Genomic DNA, 22031 nt, shown 5'->3' on the forward strand with positions numbered 1-22031 from the left:
GTAGCCAGCGGTCAGGGATAAGTTGATGAGCGAGGTGAGGTAAGGGAGAAGGTCTCCGGAAATGGTCTGGAGAAGAGAGGAGGGGATAGGGTCGAGCGGGCAGGTTGTTGGGCGGCCGGCCGTCACAAGACGCGAGATTTCATCTGGAGAGAGAGGGGAGAAAGAGGTCAGAGCACAGGGTAGGGCAGTGTGAGCAGAACCAGCGGTGTCGTTTGACTTAGCAAACGAGGATCGGATGTCGTCGACCTTCTTTTCAAAATGGTTGACGAAGTCATCTGCAGAGAGGGAGGAGGGGGGAGGGGGAGGAGGATTCAGGAGGGAGGAGAAGGTGGCAAAGATCTTCCTAGGGTTAGAGGCAGATGCTTGGAATTTAGAGTGGTAGAAAGTGGCTTTAGCAGCAGAGACAGAGGAGGAAAATGTAGAGAGGAGGGAGTGAAAGGATGCCAGGTCCGCAGGGAGGCGAGTTTTCCTCCATTTCCGCTCGGCTGCCCGGAGCCCTGTTCTGTGAGCTCGCAATGAGTCGTCAAGCCACGGAGCGGGAGGGGAGGACCGAGCCGGCCTGGAAGATAGGGGACATAGAGAGTCAAAGGATGCAGAAAGGGAGGAGAGGAGGGTTGAGGAGGCAGAATCAGGAGATAGGTTGGAGAAGGTTTGAGCAGTGGGAAGAGATGATAGGATGGAAGAGGAGAGAGTAGCGGGGGAGAGAGAGCGAAGGTTGGGATGGCGCGATACCATCCGAGTAGGGGCAGTGTGGGAAGTGTTGGATGAGAGCGAGAGGGAAAAGGATACAAGGTAGTGGTCGGAGACTTGGAGGGGAGTTGCAATGAGGTTAGTGGAAGAACAGCATCTAGTAAAGATGAGGTCGAGCGTATTGCCTGCCAAATGCCAAATCAAATGGCACGAGTATACATGCATTGCACTGTTTGGATTATTTTGGAGTGGACGAACATGCACAGGTAGCCTACGCTTTGAAGCTATTTGTCTGACAATCAGATGAAAGCATCATGACTGGTGATGTTCATGACACATTAAAAGGCAATACATTTTTACTGTTAAATTAAGTCTTCATTATTATGTCCATAACAAATGTGTTATGTCATGGTGTAATTCACACTCTGACTGTAGTGTACTATAGGCTACACAAATATTTATAGAAACACAAGCAGATCAGCATATAATTCTATAATAATAATAAATATAAAGCATGGTAATAAAAAGCATGGTCAGTGGAGAATCACCATCGAAATAGCTTTTTAACCCAGGACTACTAAACTTTGAGAAGCAGGTTAGCTTTTTTTGTCATTAATCTTGTTCTGGAGGGAGCTCTGCAGAGTGGTCACTAGCTGGCACAGCCACAAAGTCATACAATCTGACTTTAATCCAAACCCTGCCTAAACTTAAATTAAAACAATAATGTTGGTTTTCATGAATTTTTACATTATAGCCACATTTTGACATAGCAGTTGGTCCATCAAGCGGTGAAAAACATTTTTTTTTTGCTCAGTTCTGCCTTAAGGACAACACTCATCCCAATAAACGTCAACCTGCGTCCGCGAAACCGTACCAAAAACTGACAAATGACCTGTTGGGATGAAGATCTGAGTCCATACACCATGGTAGTAGTCATTTTAATTTACATTTTTATCAGTTGAAATGGACATGGGGCGATGGGATGTCTATATTTCGATTCCAGTGACTGATGTGTGGCTGTACTCACATGGTGGGACGGTATAGGGCCGATGCCGGCTGACCTGGCTTGTCCTCTGTGCCAGTGGTAGAGTTCCATGGCTTTGCCCTGGGGGTAACGGGTGAGATGGGCACTGTGGGGGTTGTTGGGGTTACAGGTATACCAATCTCAATCTGTCAATAACACAGTCACATATTGGATTAGAGTGACAGAGGAAATATTCCAATTTAAAAACAGTTTAAAACAATCTACAGAGACAAGGGGCACACCATATTATCCTGTTTAAACATTAATTTCCTGCTGTCAAATATAAGAGACAGCACAGTGTAGTCCAGGAGATAAGCTCACAAAAAGAATCACTGGTATAGAGGCATGAAAATTGTCACACTTGTAACATTTTGCGGCATTGACGAAGAAACGTGTCCTGCTCAATGACTCACCTTGGGCCTCTTGAAGCTGTTAAGACCACCCTGGGCGGCCTCCTCCGACAGGCGTCTCTTGCGCTGCCCGTTGCCCACGCCGGCGTCACCTGCCCCCTCCACCGAGGCAGCATTCAAACCCAGCGGGTCGGACTACAAAGACAGGAACAAACAGGGCAGCTGCCCCGTTAGAAAACTGCTGGAGAAGAGTGATGTTGATAAGGTTCAGACCAAGTTCCATCAAGAGACAGTTACTGGAAGAAAAAAAAAAAGAGAGCGTGAGGTACTAAGAACAGAAATAAAGAGAACAATTGTTTTTTCCTCTGTCCCAAATCAAGAAGCTATAACCATTTTGCACTCACAATGACATCATGCTGCCCCAGGACTGGCATCTCCCACATCGACTGATTGGTGAAGCGGTTGAACCAGTAGGGCCGATTCTCCCGCTTGCTCCAGCATTTCGACCAGCCGGCCTGGACGAGCTCGTCTGCACAGGAAAGGCGTCAGAAAGGTCACATCTATCTTCAGTCTGGTTCTTCTCACTTGTAAGTAGCAAGTCAACATAGACAAAGCCAGTATCCTTTCCTTCCTAAGCACTGATCTTAAGCCTCATGTATACCCTACGTATATGCCTTCAGAAAGTATTCACGCCCCTTGACATTTTCCACATTATGTTGCGTTACATCCTATATTTGAAATGGATTACATTTTGATATTTTTTTTGTCACTGGCGTACACACAATACCCCAAAAATCTCAAAGTGGAATTATGTTGGGGTCGAAATCCTGCACATAGCTTCCACCATGTGCTACCACTTTAAGAGCGCATCAGCAGTCAGAAAGGAGGAAACAAAGAGAGCTCTTCCGGCTTTCTGGGAGGGAGCTTTTGGTTGGCGAGGCAGTTTGATCAGGGTGTGCAATGCTGCAGAAGTCTTGTTTATTTTCAGCGTGCCGAGTTTGTAAAAGTGTTTAACTCGATCGTCGGTGTTACCGCTCTAAATCTTTTGGGACCGCACCAGTTATTGATCTCATGGATTAGTAGCAACATTGTTGGAAAGCTTTGACATACAAACAAACAAAAACCAGACAGACAGACAGCTGTTGACTTCAGGCTTGCCGTTGCACTAAGAACCCCCCTCTCTCTCCCCTCTATCATTCCAGTGCTTTACAATACAGCAGACCTTTTTTTTCTCCAATGCGCTTCCCTTTGATGTTCAGCGTCGCTGAACATCAAAATCTTTATCTTTACCCCTCTCTAACAACACCGCTACAATGTTTTTCAAATTAATACAAAATGAAAAGCTGAAACGTCTTGAGTCAATAAGTAATCAAAACACTTTGTTATGGGAACCCTAAATAAGTTCAGGAGTAAAAGTGTGCTTAACAAGTCACAAAATAAGTAGCATGGACTCACTCTGTGTGCAATAATAGTGTTTAAGATGATTTATGAATGACTACCTCATCTCTGTACCCCACACATACAGATACAGAATTGTAAGGTCCTTCAGTCGAGCAGTGAATTTCAAACACAGATTCAACCACAAAGGGAGGTTTTCCAATGCCTCACAAAGAAGGGCACCCATTGGTAGATTGGGTAAAAAAATATATATTAAAAAGCAGATATTAAATATCCCTTTGAGCATGGTGAAGTTATGAATTATTCTTTGGATGGTGTATCAATACACCCAGATACAGGCATCCTTCTTAAATCACTTGCCGGAGAGGAAGGAAACCCCTCAAGGATTTCACAAGGCCAATGGTGATTTTAAAACCGTTACCAAGTGTAATGGCTGTGACGGGAGACAACTGAGTATGGATCAAGACTGTAGTTGCTCCACAATACTAACCTAATTGACAGAGTGAAAAGAAGGAACCCTGTACAGAATACACATATTCTAAAACATGCATCCTATTTGCAACAAGGCACTAAAGTAATACAGCAAAGAAAATGTGGCAAAGCAATTAACTTCTTGTCCTGAATACAACGTGTCATGTTTGGGGCAAATCCAATACAACACATTAGAGTACCACTCTCCATATTTTCAAGCATAGTGGTGACTGCATCATGTTATATGTATGCTTGTAATCATTAAGGACTGTGGAGTTTTTCAGGATGCAAAAATACATGGAATAGAGCTAAGCACAGGCAAAATCCTAGAGGAAATCTTGGTTCAGTGTGTTTTCCACCAGAACTGGGAGATGAATTCACAGCAGGACAATAACCTAAAACAATCTACACTGGCATTGCTTACCAAGAAGACAGTGGCCGAGTTACAGTTTTGACTTAAATCTACTTGAAATTCTATGACCTGAAAATGGTTGTCTAGCAATGATCAACAACCAATTTGACAGCGCTTGAAGAATTTTGAAAAAAGGTTTGGAGTCTTATCCTGAAAGACTGACAGCTGTAATCGCTGCCAAAGGCGGTTCTGCAAAGTAATGACTCAGCGGTGTGAATACTTATGTAAATGAGATATTTCTATATTTATTTTTCAATAAATTAGCAAATTTTTTTTTTTAATTCACTTAGTTATTATGGGGTATTGTGTGTAGATGTGATATTTAAAAAAATAAAAATAAAAATGAATCAACTTTGTATTCAGGCTATAACAACAAAATATGGAATAAATCAAGAGATATTAATATTTTCTGAAGGCACTGTATGTATGTACGCATGGAAGAACTACATGTAGGGTCGCAAAATAGCAAAAGACATTTGCAGCCCTGCAAGTCATAACTTGGTGCAAGAACACATGATCCCCGTTTTGGGTAGGATTCTTGCATTGCATGCCAATGGTATACATTAGGCTTTAAAATAATTGTACAGGGGGGAATCCTCTTGGCAAGTGGGATTCTGGCATATTGCTTCACTTATCCTGTATTTTTTATCAGTGTAGAGAAAGAAAATGGCAGAATAGGAAGCTAATTTCAAACTATTGTGATGGTGAGGGTAATTTAAATACTGGCATAATATTTTTTTTTAAAGAGTGGGGCTGGTGAAGTGGTTGGAAAGACAGGGAAGATAGTGGTGGTGAGTCAAAGCGCAGTTCGCCAGATTCGAACCCATGCCAAGTCATGTGCCGGTGTCAGTGGCTCTAATCATTGGACCACACAGGCCAACGGCATTGTCATTTTACCTCACACTGACTGCTTAGACAGCAGATTTACGGGATATATGCACCACTTGATGTCATGTCACTAGAGCCATCTTACCTGGCAACTCTGGCATGGGCTTGCTAGTTGAAGGTGAGACCGGAGACCCCTGTGTGGCAGAGCCTGTTGGAGACATCACCAAAGCAGTGTCCCCCTTCACTGTTCCGTGGTTCTCACTTGACATCTCTCCTCATCTGTCCTGCCCTGAAAAAAAAGATTGTGCCAAATTAGTGAAGGAGATTTCACTTAACTTTGCCTTGTTAAGTACAGTTGAAGTCGGAAGTTTACATACACCTTAGCCAAATAAACTGAGTTTAAATGTTTCACAATTCCTGACATTTAATCAGAGTAAAAATGTTTTAGGTCAGTTAGGATCACCACTTTATTTAAAAAATGTGAATGTCAGAATAATAGGAGAGAGAATGATTTATTTCAGCTTTTATTTCTTTCATCACATTCTCAATGGGTCAGAACTTTACATACACTCAATTAGTATTTGGCAGAATTGCCTTTAAATTGTTTAACTTGGGTCAAACGTTTTGGGTAGCCTTCCACAAGCTTCCCACAATAAGTTGAGTGAATTTTGTCCTATTCCTCCTGACAGAGATGGTGTAACTGAGTCAGGTTTGTATGCCTCCTTGCTCGCACATGCTTTTTCAGTTCTGCCCACACATTTTCTATATGATTGAGGTCATGGCTTTGTGATGGCCAATCCAATACCTTGACTTTGTTGTCCTTTAAGCCATTTTGCCACAACTTTGGAAGTATGCTTGGGGTCATTGTCATTTGGAAGACCCCTTTGCGACCAAGCTTTAACTTCCTGACTAATGTCTTGAGATGTTGCTAAATTATGTGGATATATATGTGGATATATTGTTCTTTCCTCATTATGCCATCTATTTTGTGAAGTGCACCAGTCCCTCCTGCAGCAAAGCACCGCCACAACATGATGCTGCCACCCCTGTGCTTCACGGTTGGGATGGTGTTCTTCGGGCTTGCAAGCCTCCCCCTTTTTTCCGCCAAATATAAGGATGGTCATTATGGCAAAAAAGTTATATTTTTCGGACCAGAGGACATTTCTCCAAAAAGTACGATCTTTGTCCTCATGTGCTATTGCAAACCATAGTCTGGCTTTATGATGGCGGTTTTGGAGCAGTGGCTTCTTCCTTGCTGAGCGGCCTTCAGGTTACGTCGATAGATTACTTGTTTTACTGTGGATATAGATACTTTTGTTTCCTCCAGCATCTTCACAAGGTCCTTTGCTGTTGTTCTGGGATTGATTTGCACTTTTCACACCAAAGTACGTTCATCTCTAGGAGACAGAACACGTCTCCTTCCTGAGCGGTATGACGGCTGTGTGGTCACATGGTGTTTATACTTGCGTACTATTGTTTGTAGAGATGAACGTGATACCTTCAGACGTTTGGAAATTGCGCCCAAGGATGTTTGCTGTCTTCGTATCCAAGATAATTGTGTAGTTTAGAGCGTGTAGTCTTAGAGTGATTATCTTAATTTACCGAGGTTAGCTAGCCAGCTATTTGTCGTCCTTAACGTAGGAGACACTGCTAGCTAGCCAACAGCTAGCCAACGTCTACTGAATAGAACTTCCGCACTCAACAACCCGGTCGCATTCCGCTTCGCTCCACAGGTAGTATCACATTTTTCATTTAATTTCATTACAGCACAACGGTTTGATTTGTTTGATCGTAGCTAGCTACATAGCTAGCTACATAGCCGTCTGTGTATCAAAGATAATTGTGTAGTCTAGAGCGATTTTCTAGGTTAGCTAGCCAGCTATTGTCGTTCTTTTAACGCAACGTAACGTAATCAACACTGCTAGCTAGCCAGCTAGCCCCCGAATAGCAGCACTGTAGAAACTATTACACTCAACGGAACGACTTGATTAGTGTAGTGTCAACAACGCAGCCACTGCCAGCTAGCCTACAAAGTCAACAACGCAGCCACTGCCAGCTAGCCTACTTCAGCAGTACTGTATCATTTTAATCATTTTAGTCAATAAGATTCTTGCTACGTAAGCTTAACTTTCTGAACATTCGAGACGTGTAGTCAACTTGTCATTCCAATCTCCTTGCGTAGCCTCTTCTGTAGCCTGTCAACTATGTGTCTGTCTATCCCTGTTCTCTCCTCTCTGCACAGACCATACAAACGCTCCACACCGCGTGGCCGCGGCCACCCTAATCTGGTGGTCCCAGCGCGCACGACCCACGCACGACCCACGTGGAGTTCCAGGTCTCCGGTAGCCTCTGGAACTGTCGATCTGCAGCCAACAAGGCAGAGTTCATCTCAGCCTATGCCTCCCTCCAGTCCCTCGACTTATTGGCACTGACAGAAATATGGATCACCACAGATAACACTGCTACTCCTACTGCTCTCTCTTCGTCCGCCCACGTGTTCTCGCACACCCCGAGAGCTTCTGGTCAGCGGGGTGGTGGCACCGGGATCCTCATCTCTCCCAAGTGGTCATTCTCTCTTTCTCCCCTTACCCATCTGTCTATCGCCTCCTTTGAAATTCATGCTGTCACAGGTACCAGCCCTTTCAAGCTTAACATCCTTATCATTTATCGCCCTCCAGGTCCCCTCGGAGAGTTCATCAATGAGCTTGATGCCTTGATAAGCTCCTTTCCTGAGGACGGCTCACCTCTCACAGTTCTGGGCGACTTTAACCTCCCCACGTCTACCTTTGACTCATTCCTCTCTGCCTCCTTCTTTCCACTCCTCTCCTCTTTTGACCTCACCCTCTCACCTTCCCCCCCTACTCACAAGGCAGGCAATACGCTCGACCTCATCTTTACTAGATGCTGTTCTTCCACTAACCTCATTGCAACTCCCCTCCAAGTCTCCGACCACTACCTTGTATCCTTTTCCCTCTCGCTCTCATCCAACACTTCCCACACTGCCCCTACTCGGATGGTATCGCGCCGTCCCAACCTTCGCTCTCTCTCCCCCGCTACTCTCTCCTCTTCCATCCTATCATCTCTTCCCTCTGCTCAAACCTTCTCCAACCTATCTCCTGATTCTGCTTCCTCAACCCTCCTCTCCTCCCTTTCTGCATCCTTTGACTCTCTATGTCCCCTATCTTCCAGGCCGGCTCGGTCCTCCCCTCCCGCTCCGTGGCTTGACGACTCATTGCGAGCTCACAGAACAGGGCTCCGGGCAGCCGAGCGGAAATGGAGGAAAACTCGCCTCCCTGCGGACCTGGCATCCTTTCACTCCCTCCTCTCTACATTTTCCTCCTCTGTCTCTGCTGCTAAAGCCACTTTCTACCACTCTAAATTCCAAGCATCTGCCTCTAACCCTAGGAAGCTCTTTGCCACCTTCTCCTCCCTCCTGAATCCTCCTCCCCCTCCCCCCTCCTCCCTCTCTGCAGATGACTTCGTCAACCATTTTGAAAAGAAGGTCGACGACATCCGATCCTCGTTTGCTAAGTCAAACGACACCGCTGGTTCTGCTCACACTGCCCTACCCTGTGCTCTGACCTCTTTCTCCCCGCTCTCTCCAGATGAAATCTCACGTCTTGTGACGGCCAGCCGCCCAACAACCTGCCCGCTCGACCCTATCCCCTCCTCTCTTCTCCAGACCATTTCCGGAGACCTTCTCCCTTACCTCACCTCGCTCATCAACTTATCCCTGACCGCTGGCTACGTCCCTTCCGTCTTCAAGAGAGCGAGAGTTGCACCCCTTCTGAAAAAACCTACACTCGATCCCTCCGATGTCAACAACTACAGACCAGTATCCCTTCTTTCTTTTCTCTCCAAAACTCTTGAACGTGCCGTCCTTGGTCAGCTCTCCCGCTATCTCTCTCAGAATGACCTTCTTGATCCAAATCAGTCAGGTTTCAAGACTAGTCATTCAACTGAGACTGCTCTTCTCTGTATCACGGAGGCGCTCCGCACCGCTAAAGCTAACTCTCTCTCCTCTGCTCTCATCCTTCTAGACCTATCGGCTGCCTTCGATACTGTGAACCATCAGATCCTCCTCTCCACCCTCTCTGAGTTGGGCATCTCCGGCACGGCCCACGCTTGGATTGCGTCCTACCTGACAGGTCGCTCCTACCAGGTGGCGTGGCGAGAATCTGTCTCCTCACCACGCGCTCTCACCACTGGTGTCCCCAGGGCTCTGTTCTAGGCCCTCTCCTATTCTCGCTATACACCAAGTCACTTGGCTCTGTCATAACCTCACATGGTCTCTCCTATCATTGCTATGCAGACGACACACAATTAATCTTCTCCTTTCCCCCTTCTGATGACCAGGTGGCGAATCGCATCTCTGCATGTCTGGCAGACATATCAGTGTGGATGACGGATCACCACCTCAAGCTGAACTTCGGCAAGACGGAGCTGCTCTTCCTCCCGGGGAAGGACTGCCCGTTCCATGATCTCGCCATCACGGTTGACAACTCCATTGTGTCCTCCTCCCAGAGCGCTAAGAACCTTGGCGTGATCCTGGACAACACCCTGTCGTTCTCAACTAACATCAAGGCGGTGGCCCGTTCCTGTAGGTTCATGCTCTACAACATCCGCAGAGTACGACCCTGCCTCACACAGGAAGCGGCGCAGGTCCTAATCCAGGCACTTGTCATCTCCCGTCTGGATTACTGCAACTCGCTGTTGGCTGGGCTCCCTGCCTGTGCCATTAAACCCCTACAACTCATCCAGAACGCCGCAGCCCGTCTAGTGTTCAACCTTCCCAAGTTCTCTCACGTCACCCCGCTCCTCCGCTCTCTCCACTGGCTTCCAGTTGAAGCTCGCATCCGCTACAAGACCATGGTGCTTGCCTACGGAGCTGTGAGGGGAACGGCACCTCAGTACCTCCAGGCTCTGATCAGGCCCTACACCCAAATAAGGGCACTGCGTTCATCCACCTCTGGCCTGCTCGCCTCCCTACCACTGAGGAAGTACAGTTCCCGCTCAGCCCAGTCAAAACTGTTCGCTGCTCTGGCTCCCCAATGGTGGAACAAACTCCCTCACGACGCCAGGACAGCGGAGTCAATCACCACCTTCCGGAAACACCTGAAACCCCACCTCTTTAAGGAATACCTAGGATAGGATAAAGTAATCCTTCTCACCCCCCCCTCCTCCCCCTTAAAAGATTTAGATGCACTATTGTAAAGTGGCTGTTCCACTGGATGTCATAAGGTGAATGCACCAATTTGTAAGTCGCTCTGGATAGCCTCCAGTATTTATGCTGCAGTAGTTTATGTGTCGGGGGGCTAGGGTCAGTTTGTTTATCTGGAGTACTTCTCCTGTCCTATTCGGTGTCCTGTGTAAATCTAAGTGTGCGTTCTCTAATTCTCTCCTTCTCTCTTTCTTTCTCTCTCTCGGAGGACCTGAGCCCTAGAACCATGCCCCAGGACTACCTGACATGATGACTCCTTGCTGTCCCCAGTCCACCTGGCCATGCTGCTGCTCCAGTTTCAACTGGCCTGGGCCCTAGGACCATGTCCCAGGACTACCTGACATGAGGACTCCTTGCTGTCCCCAGTCCACCTGGCCATGCTCCTGCTCCAGTTTCAACTGTTCTGCCTTACTATTATTCAACCATGCTGGTCATTTATGAACATTTGAACATCTTGGCCACGTTCTGTTATAATCTCCACCTGGCACAGCCAGAAGAGGACTGGCCACCCCACATATGCTCTCTCTAATTCTCTCTTTCTTTCTCTCTCTCGGAGGACCTGAGCCCTAGGACCGTGCCCCAGGACTACCTGACATGATGGCTCCTTGCTGTCCCCAGTCCATCTGACTGTGCTGCTGCTCCAGTTTCAACTGTTCTGCCTTATTATTATTTGACCATGCTGGTCATTTATGAACATTTGAACATCTTGGTCATGTTCTGTTATAATCTCTACCCGGCACAGCCAGAAGAGGACTGGCCACCCCACATAGCCCGGTTCCTCTCTAGGTTTCTTCCTAGGTTTTGGCCTTTCTAGGGAGTTTTTCCTAGCCACCGTGCTTTTACACCTGCATTGTTTGCTGTTTGGGGTTTTAGGCTGGGTTTCTGTACAGCACTTTGAGATATCAGCTGATGTACGAAGGGCTATATAAATAAATTTGATTTGATTTGATTTGATTTGATAAGAGCGTCTGCTAAATGACTTAAATGTAATGTAAATGTATGTTTAAAAGGCACAGTCAACTTAGTGTATGTAAACTTCTGACCCACTGGAATTGTGATACAGTGAACTAAGTGAAATAATCTGTCTGTAAACAATTACTTGGAAAAATTACTTGTCATGCACAAAGTAGATGTCCTCACCGACTTGCCAAAACTATAGTTTGTTAACAAGAAATTTGTGGAGTGGTTGAAAAACGAGTTTTAATGACACCAACCTAAATGTATGAAAACTTCCGACTTCAACTGATATACTGTGTACTATTCAAATGACAGAGCAAAGAACCTAGCTGTTTACTATTATTAAATGTGATAAAATGTAAAGATGTTCCATAATCTCCAAGGTACCCAGGTGGTGATTTGACATGCTTTCCGAAATTCAAGGGATCAAGCAAGACCTTCTATGCTATAATGATGGTCCGCAAACAATCGTTTAAGGTGCATGCCGTCACCTGCTGTGCTGGAGTATGCGATCAATCATGTTTTGCTTAATTCTGTATTACTAAGAAAGAAATAAAACAAAAATCCCTACTAACAAACCCTCCCCCATACCGAAAAACCCATCAAAAATGTTATTCTTTCATGCTGAGACAATCCAGCTTTAGGATTATTCAGTATTTTTTTAAATCATGTTGACAGGAACATCTGTTACGCCTAAACTCTATTGCCGGCATTTCTGCTTTCAACAATTCAAGTAGCGTTGATAACCTTTCTAATGAGAGCTATGAAGTAAATTTTATTTCAAGTTAAGTTTTTACTCAGTGCACTGCACAAATACTGTGAAATGCCTTTCTTAATGGTCTTCCTCAGCGATGCAATAATCAATATCAGTAGTACTATAAAAATAAAACATTTTAAAATAAAAGTAGAACAAAAAACACACAAGAAACAGAAATAAGAACACCAGAAAATAAGTAAGCTATGTAACAGGGTTAGTTCCAGGGTCAGTGCCAATACCATATTTACAATGTGCAGGGATACTGGAGTGGTAGGGTATATATAAGGGTAAGTTGACTAGACGTCAAGAGATATAATAAACAGAGTAGCAGCAGCAGCATGTATGATGACTGTGTGTGTGTGTGTGTGTGTGTGTGTGTGTGTGTGTGTGTGTGTGTGTGTGTGTGTGTGTGTGTGTGTGTGTGTGTGTGTGTGTGTGTGTGTGTGTGTGTGTGTGTGTGTGTGTGTGTGTGTGTGTGTGTGTGTGTGTGTGTGTGTGTGTGTGTGTGTGTGTGTGTGTGTGTGTGTGTTGGAGTGTCAGTATACGTGTGGATAGAGAGCAAAACATTTAATAAAATAGAAGGGTCAATGCAGATAGTCCGTGTAGTCATTTGTTACAGCCTGAATTTAAAATGGATTTCATTGAGATTTTGTGTCACTTGCCTACACACACAATATCCCATACTGTCAAGGTGGAATTGTTTTTAGAAATGTTTACAAATTGATCCAAAATGAAAAGCTGAAATGTGTTGAGTCAACAAGTATTCAACCCTTTTGTTATAGCAAGACCAAAAAACGTTCAGGAATATCCCTTTGAGCAAGGTGAAGTTATTAATTACACTTTGGATGGTGTGTCAATACACCAAGTCTCTTGGGGGATTGACACAGGGATTTCACTATGAGGCTAATGGTGACTAAAACGGTTATAGTTTAATGGCTGTGATTGGAGAAAACTGAGGATAGATAAACAACATTGTAGTTACTCCAAAATACTAACCTTAATGACAGAGCGAAAAGAATAAATCCTGTACAGAATAAAAAATATTCCAAAACATGCATGTGTCCAGAATACAAAGCCTTATGTTTGAGACAAATTGAAAACAACATCACTGACTACCACTCTTCATATTTTCAAGCATGGTGGTGGCTGCATCATGTTACGGGTATGCTTGTCATCGGCAAGGACTAGGGAGTTTTAAAAAATATATTTAAAAAATTATCAGAGCTAAGCACAGGCAAAATCATAGAGGAAAACCTGGTTCGGAGATGTTTACCAAGAAGAAATTGAATGATCCTGTGAGGCCTAGCTGCAGTTTTGACTTAAACCGACTTGAAAATCTATGGCAAGACTTGAAAATATCTGTCTAGAAATGATTAACAACCAACTTGACAGAGATGGAAAAATTTTAAAAAGAATAATTGGCAAATATTGTACAATCCAGGTGTGCAAAGCTATTAGCGATTCAACCAGAAAGATTCACAGCTGTAATCGCTACCAAAGGTGATTCTAACATGTATTGCCTCAGGGTTATGCAAATTCAATATCTGTATTTCATTTTCAAGAAATGCGCAAGAAATTCTACAACATTGTTATCACTTTGTCATTATGGGGTAGTGTGTGTAGATAGGCGAGGAAAAAAATATATGAAACAATTTTGAATTCAGGCTGTAACAACTTTCTGAAGGGAGCAGCTGGGGTAGCTACATCACTCCACCTATTCATTTCACAAATCACTCTTACAGCGTCTGCATATGAGACATTGATTCTATATCTCTGGGCCTCTCTCTGCACCTAGCATCCATCAAATGATGCACTGTGTTCCCACCCACAATTACAACATTTAGCCTTTACCTTGTTCCCACAGTCACCGTAATCATGTTCCCTTCCACATTTGGCACATGTTATCTTTCCTTTACACTGGGCCACTGGGTAATCCAGGGGTATTCAACCGGGGGTCCAGGTACTGCAGGGGTCCACGAAAATGTACATAGAAAACAAAAAGGGGGAAAATTATACATTTTGTTTTTATGAATATAGCTAGTAACAAATTAATTTGTATTACATACCTACAGTATAAAAAGAGGAGAATAACTTCATTCTAATGATGTCAACTTCACTTCTCAACTCAAGGTGTCAACAGTCTTCAGTCTTGTGAGTGAAAACATCCGAAGATCAAAGGTAAACGATTAATTTGATTGCTTTTCTGATTTTCGTGACCAAGCTTCCTGATGCTAAGTGTACTTAACGTTTAGTCGTGCGATCGATAAACTAACACAAAAGCTTGGATTGCTTTCGCTGTAAAGCATAACTTCAAAATCTGACACGACAGGTGGATTAACAAAAGGCTAAACTGTGTTTTACTATATTGCACTTGTGATTTCATGAATATAAATATTTGTAGAAATATTTATTGAATGTAGCGCTATGCTATTCAGCGGTTGTTGATGACACTTATCCCCATAGGGGGGTTGCAGCCATAACAAGTTTTAAACCAGCTAAACAGCTGAAATTAGCAGAAATGTGTTAGGAGTTACCCATCTATCGAATAGGGCTGTGAATTGCGAGGGCCTGCACGATACTTAGGTGCCGATACGATGTGTACTGCGATTCTCACAATTCTAAATGTATTGCGATTCGATGTTCCCAAAATATTGCTCACTATATGTCTGCTGCAGAGGGATAAGAGAATCATGGGAAAACGAGTTAATTAGTCATCAAAATAAAAGTGCTGGGAAAAAAAGCGGCACCCTATTTACAAAGAAGATCGAGAACAACCTAAGATGGAAAAATACTGGAGTTTTGCGGCAGGTTACAGCAAATGGTGGCAAACATTTTTTGCGATGTTGTCAAAACGATACGCTACATCGTCAAAAACAATATACCAATACGTAACAATTGACCCCTCGCATCACTACTATCTAATAGGCTGTTAAGAGTTTACACTTCCTCTTCCAATTACAGTGCCTTCAGAAAGTATTCATACCCCTTGACTTATTCAACATTTTCTTGCGTTACAGCCTGAATTCAAAATGTGTTAAATATATATTTCTCTCACCCATCTACACTCAATACCCCATAATGACAAAGTGAAAATATGTTTTTAGAAATGTTTGCAAATTCATTGAAAATTAAATGCATAAATATCTCATTTACAGTGCCTTGCGAAAGTATTCGGCCCCCTTGAACTTTGCGACCTTTTGCCACATTTCAGGCTTCAAACATAAAGATATAAAACTGTATTTTTTTGTGAAGAATCAACAACAAGTGGGACACAATCATGAAGTGGAACGACATTTATTGGATATTTCAAACTTTTTTAACAAATCAAAAACTGAAAAATTGGGCATGCAAAATTATTCAGCCCCCTTAAGATAAACCTGTTAATCCTACCCCCTACTTTTTCGAACATTCTGTTAAAATCGCGCAACATTTCAGCGCCCTGCTACTCATGCCAGGAATATAGTATATGCATATGATTAGTATGTGTGGATAGAAAACACTCAGACGTTTATAAAACCGGTTAAATCACGGCTGTGACTATAACAGAACGTGCGTTTCATCGAAAAGCGCAGGAAAATCTGATCACTGAAAATGGAAATATATATCCATGCACGACTTGAACCCATTGATAAAGGTGAACCACATTTAATGGGGCTGAGGTTGCAATACCTACAGCTTCCACACGTTGTCTAGAGTCTTGTCATTTGCCTAGGCTTTGTTTCTTGGTCAAACAGACGCAAGGCAACGCATTTCCTCCGGTCTCCGACCGGATATTTTGGTTGAGAATTACACAGACATTTTTTCCAGACGGACAGCTAAAGAATATACTTTGCCTCGTGATCAATTTGATCGCTTATTAACGTTTAATAATACCTAAAGTTGCATTACAAAAGTATTTCGAAGTGTTTTGTGAAAGTTTATCGTCGACTTTTTTAATAAAAAAAAAAATGACGTTACGTTATAAGACGCTATTTTTTTCCGTTTATCACACAGTCTTCATAGATCGATATCTAGGCCATATATGGACCGATTTAATCGAAAAAAAGACCCAATAGTGATTATGGGACATCTAGGAGTGCCAACAAAGAAGATGGTCAAAGGTAATGAATGTTTTATATTTTATTTGTGCGGTTTGTGTAGCGACGACTATGCTAATTATTTTGTTTATGTCCCCTGCGGGTCTTTTGGGGTGTTACATGCTATCAGATAATAGCTTCTCATGCTTTCGCCGAAAAGCATTTTAAAAATCTGACTTGTTGCCTGGATTCACAACGAGTGTAGCTTTAATTCAATACCCTGCATGTGTATTTTAATGAACGTTTGAGTTTTAACTAGTACTATTAGCATTTAGCGTAGCGCATTTGCATTTCCAGATGTCTAGATGGGACGCCTGCGTGCCAGGTAGGACCAAGAGGTTAATACTTTGTAGCGCCACCTTTTGCTGCGATTACAGCTGTAAGTCAGTGGCAGTGATTGCAGCTGTGAGACTAAGAGCTTTCCACACCTGGATTGTGCAACAATTGCCAATTATTATTTTCTAAATTCTTTAAGTTCTGTCAAATTGGTTGTTAATCATTGCTAGACAACCATTTCCAGATCTTTCCATAGATTTATGGGGTACAGAGATGAGGTAATCATCCAAATATAGTAATGTCATGTTAAACACTGTTATTGCGAAAAGTGAGTCCATGCAATTTACATGATGTATTAAGCACATTTATTTAGGCTTGCCATACAACCACTGATTATTATCATCATCTGACCCTGATGGTCATCTATGAACACTTGAACATCTTGGCCATGTTCTGTTATAATCTCCACCCCTCATAGCCTGGTTCCTCTAGGTTTCTTCCAAGGAAGTTTTTCCTAGCCACCATGCTTCTACACCTGCATTGCTTGCTGTTTGGGGTTTTAAGCCGGGTTTCTGTACAGCACTTTGTGACATCAGCTGATGTAAGAAGGGCTGTATAAATACATTTGATTGATAACAAAGGGGTTGAATACGTAATGACTCAAGACATTTCAGCTTTTCATTTTTTATTAATTTGTGAGAAAAAAAAGAAAACAATTCCACTACGACATTTTGGGGTAGTGTGTGTAGACCAGTGACCGAAACAAATGTCAATTGAATCTATTCATTGTATTATGTTCATTACTTTTCCTTGTCATTCGCCTGATTTTTAAATGTTATTCTTATTGAACCTTTATTTAAATAGGCAAGTCAGTTGAGAACAAAATCTTATTTACAATGAGGGCCTACCCCAGCCAGACCCTAACGACGCTGTTTGCCGCCCTATGACAATACGTTAAAAACCTGTTTTTGCTAGCATATGACGGGGGTCGTCGGTTTGCAGGTCCCTAGGCAAGAATGGGTGTAGTCCTGTAAATGAGGCCCTGGGGTCACAAACATCATCATACATTTACACTCCCTTCACCAGAAGCACCACTGCTTTCAGTAAGTAGGATGGTCGCTTTTTCATCTTACTTTCCATTACAGACTATTCAGGTTCTTGACCATATCCTCAGAACGATCATCAATATTGATCGCATTACAGCACATATGTTGCTTCTCCAACCGCCGCATCCCCACTAGCCTACTCGCTGCCATCACAGCTTTCCAAGGATTTTCGCCTGGCCATATAATTTCATTGTGGTTACTATTCAACAAGCAAGACCTGTTGATCGTCCTGACAATTCTGCGGTTATAGTCTGGAGTGAATGGTAGCCTACTAGTGGTAATCGTTCAATGAATGAATGATAGAGCCCATTCATCCAGACCCGTAGCGAGCGCACAAGATAGTAATTAGCTAGACTAGTGCTTCAAGGTAGGTAATGTAAACAGCAGTTTGATATATTATGTTGTACTTCCACAATGTGCTATTGGCAACAGTGCACCGGCAAAATCTGCGTCAAATCCCTCCGAACGTGCTGTCTAGCTATACCTATGCATTTTAGTACCTCGTGATTCATTATTAATTTGATGTCCTTTTGATTAACATAACATTTCAAATTGACATCTTGCAGATGCGTGTTCTATCTTTACCGTTGATTACAGAATTTAGCAAAAGGACACGCATGCGCCTGCTACACCGCCCGAAAACAAACACGAATGAGGGGAGAACATCTGGTAGCTGCGCTACACAATGAAAGGCAACGGCAGTATCTCGGAACACAAGTAGGGAGATACGTGGAAAACAGATCAAATACGGTAGGATACTGTACGAAATGGGCTTAGTGTGACATATAAATGACGAGAATTAGTAAGGGTACCAGGTGTATATGCTGTCAATATAGGCGTATATGAACCCCTTTTACTTCAAACACATACAAATATTTAGGCGCGCACTTTGGTTGAGACCAAATAGCGCGCGATATCGAGTCATAGCAACCCTTGCAGACAACATTGTTTCTTTATTTCGTGCATTGACAATGCGTGTACATTTTGAGTGGATAATATGATACCCTGCATGTTCCGCCACCTTCCCATGGCATTCCTATAGCGCTATTGTGGTTATTCCCCTTACCTTATAGAGGTTTGTTGGGAAACTTGTATAGCCTTTGCTCTATTCAATCCGGACCTGCCTCCACCTCTTCCTCCCCACCTTCTCCGCCATCTTGTTTCGGGGACGCGGGCCTTGGTATTGCGCACGCGCCAGTTTAGTTGTCGTTCTAGGCCATGTTTGTCATTGAGAAGTAGCCATATGTGGAAGGGCATTTGTAAACGTTGACATGCTGCAGAATCTTAGTAGCTAGTTCTTCAGAACTTTGCTTGTGAAAGTGGTCAGGCCAAAACACATTTGCGAACTCGTCTGAACAATTTAACCAGTAACACTCCGATGGCATGGTTGGGATTACGAAATAATATCGAATTATATTCACTTTTGTGTAGTTTTGTTTTGTGCAGTGTCTACATTTTCAATTGATACAACTCATTATTAGTGACATGCTCAGTAGTCTATGTATTTAGTATAATGTTATTAGAAGATGTTGCATTTTGCCTATGTGATGATACCATATCAACCAGATGTATGTACTCATGTCTTTATGTTGACTAATAAATTAACAACTTTAAATTCATGTTGATATTCTCTCTTTATTTGTATTGTTCCATTATGTGTGCACTGAATGCTAAATATTATAAACTGTATAACATATTTTGGTTATTTGTCAAATAAAAGTTGCAGTCCTGGTAATAGGCTGGGGGAATTTCAGACATTTATAAAAAATCTATACCATCTGTTCCCTGCACATGATCTCAATAAATCGTTTTTATTGCTGTGATTACTGTGCCTCGGGTGTGTCTGGGTTGTTTGAAACGTGCATGCCAACAGTGTTACATCTGGGGAGTAATCATTAGTCCAAACGGTTGCAAAACTGAACAACTAAAATTAGAGTTTCAATTGGCAAATTGAGGTAGGGCCCTCCCAGTTTCGTTCTGTTTGCCGTTTAAGAAACGTTTTACAACATAATCAGTGTAATGAGTATGCCCCTGATATTTTATCCCAGACATACAGGTCAGGAGAAAAATCGTCCCACTTTCACCAAACATTGTCAACACTGACATCTGGTGGTGTACGGATGTTCTGTTCTACTATGGCCATTAAAATTATTAAACATGATGAACCTATTACGTCTGACCCCTTTTGAGCACATTTGAATTCACCATTCAATTTGATGCGGTAGCCTACAATTGATGCAGAACCCCATTTAGCTCATTATAAATACCCTCCCACTTCTCAGAATGGCTGTTTTATGTTCAAATATACATAAATGAAATGAGCTGAGCCGCCATTATGGTGAGGAGCTGGGAACCATTAGGATATGTTTGCTCCAGAGACTTAAATGGCAACAGCTTAACACTGAACCAACCCTGCCCATGTGGCTCCCAATTTGTTCAGCATTCCTGCACAGTTCAGTTGTTTGTGCAACAGAACTTGACGGCATAAAAGTGACCTAAATCGACATGACATACACCAAACTTACCTAACATTACACCAGGTCAATAAAACTGGTAAAAATATATGATATAGGTCTCCAATGGCAACCTTATTGGGAAATTCTCACTTTCTTAAGAGTATGCTACAGTATGCTACAGAGTGCTACATTCCACTGGTTTAGCACAATCTATCCAATGGTTGGTACTAGTCAGTTTTTGTATTTTACCTCTGTCAGAAGACTGGTTTTCCAAATGTCAAGGCTACTGTTATTTAATTGACCTTGTGGCATGGAGTACCTCAAATAACCTTTGAATCATCAAAAGCAAAACATCAATTCTTAAGAGAAGACAGGTTCTCTCACAAATTATAGACAGAATTGCACAAATAAAGCTGTCTGTAAACTGGGCCCCTCAAGGATGTTTCAGGTCTTTAAAATGAATCATCATTTGGGATTTTGCATATACACTTACATGTATTCTAAAATTGGTATGATGTCCGATTATATTCGCTGCTCAAGCAAAATTAGGGAAATGAGGGGTGTGAGTAAAAGAGATTAAGATGATGTAGACCGCTGGTTCTCAAACCTGGTCCTGGGGACCCAAAGGGGTGCACATTTTTGTTTTTGCCCTAGCACTACACAACTGATTCAAATGATCAAATCAAATTTATTTATATAGCCCTTCGTACATCAGCTGATATCTCAAAGTGCTGTACAGAAACCCAGCCTAAAACCCCAAACAGCAAACAATGCAGGTGTAAAAGCACGGTGGCTAGGAAAAACTCCCTAGAAAGGCCAAAACCTAGGAAGAAACCTAGAGAGGAACCGGGCTATGTGGGGTGGCCAGTCCTCTTCTGGCTGTGCCGGGTAGAGATTATAACAGAACATGACCAAGATGTTCAAATGTTCATAAATGACCAGCATGGTCAAATAATAATAAGGCAGAACAGTTGAAACTGGAGCAGCAGCACAGTCAGGTGGACTGGGGACAGCAAGGAGCCATCATGTCAGGTAGTCCTGGGGCACGGTCCTAGGGCTCAGGTCCTCCGAGAGAGAGAAAGAAAGAGAGAATTAGAGAGAGCATATGTGGGGTGGCCAGTCCTCTTCTGGCTGTGCCGGGTGGAGATTATAACAGAACGTGGCCAAGATGTTCAAATGTTCATAAATGACCAGCATGGTTGAATAATAGTAAGGCAGAACAGTTGAAACTGGAGCAGGAGCATGGCCAGGTGGACTGGGGACAGCAAGGAGTCCTCATGTCAGGTAGTCCTGGGACATGGTCCTAGGGCCCAGGCCAGTTGAAACTGGAGCAGCAGCATGGCCAGGTGGACTGGGGACAGCAAGGAGTCATCATGTCAGGTAGTCCTGGGGCATGGTCCTAGGGCTCAGGTCCTCTGAGAGAGAGAAAGAAAGAGAGAAGGAGAGAATTAGAGAACGCACACTTAGATTTACACAGGACACCGAATAGGACAGGAGAAGTACTCCAGATAAACAAACTGACCCTAGCCCCCCGACACATAAACTACTGCAGCATAAATACTGGAGGCTGAGACAGGAGGGGTCAGGAGACACTGTGGCCCCATCCGAGGACACCCCCGGACAGGGCCAAACAGGAAGGATATAACCCCACCCACTTTGCCAAAGCACAGCCCCCACACCACTAGAGGGAAATCTTCAACCACCAACTTACCATCCTGAGACAAGGCCGAGTATAGCCCACAAAGATCTGTGCCCTCTCAACTCATGATGATTTGAATCAGGTGTGTAGTGCTAGGGCTAAAACAAAAATGTCCACCCCTGTTGGTCCCCAGGAGCAGGGTTGAGAACCACTGATGTAGACAGACCAGGCAGCTCAGAATTCAATGTTCCCACGAGGTGATGAGTTGAGAGGGCACAGAAAAGTATTTGTCATCTCCACAATGGCACAAGCAGAGGTGAGTATGGGTGTATGACTTTCAGGTATTGTTGAATGTGTTTATTAAATTAAA

The 22031-nt window shown here is 43.3% G+C and overlaps 1 protein-coding gene across 1 annotated transcript in view; it reads right to left on the reverse strand.

Moving 5' to 3' along the window:
• LOC124003468 (mRNA (2'-O-methyladenosine-N(6)-)-methyltransferase-like) overlaps positions 1 to 18784 on the reverse strand; it is a 53582-nt gene extending 34798 nt beyond the window's left edge. Inside the window, 5 exon segments of the mRNA XM_046311747.1 lie at positions 1718 to 1860; positions 2128 to 2259; positions 2469 to 2593; positions 5319 to 5462; positions 18633 to 18784. Coding sequence (XP_046167703.1) covers positions 1718 to 1860; positions 2128 to 2259; positions 2469 to 2593; positions 5319 to 5442 — 524 coding nt within the window. The 5' untranslated portion in view covers positions 5443 to 5462; positions 18633 to 18784.
• Between the last annotated feature and the right edge of the window lie 3247 nt (positions 18785 to 22031).

The sequence above is a fragment of the Oncorhynchus gorbuscha genome, linkage group LG18 (assembly GCF_021184085.1).
Source record: "Oncorhynchus gorbuscha isolate QuinsamMale2020 ecotype Even-year linkage group LG18, OgorEven_v1.0, whole genome shotgun sequence".
NCBI lineage: Eukaryota > Metazoa > Chordata > Actinopteri > Salmoniformes > Salmonidae > Oncorhynchus > Oncorhynchus gorbuscha.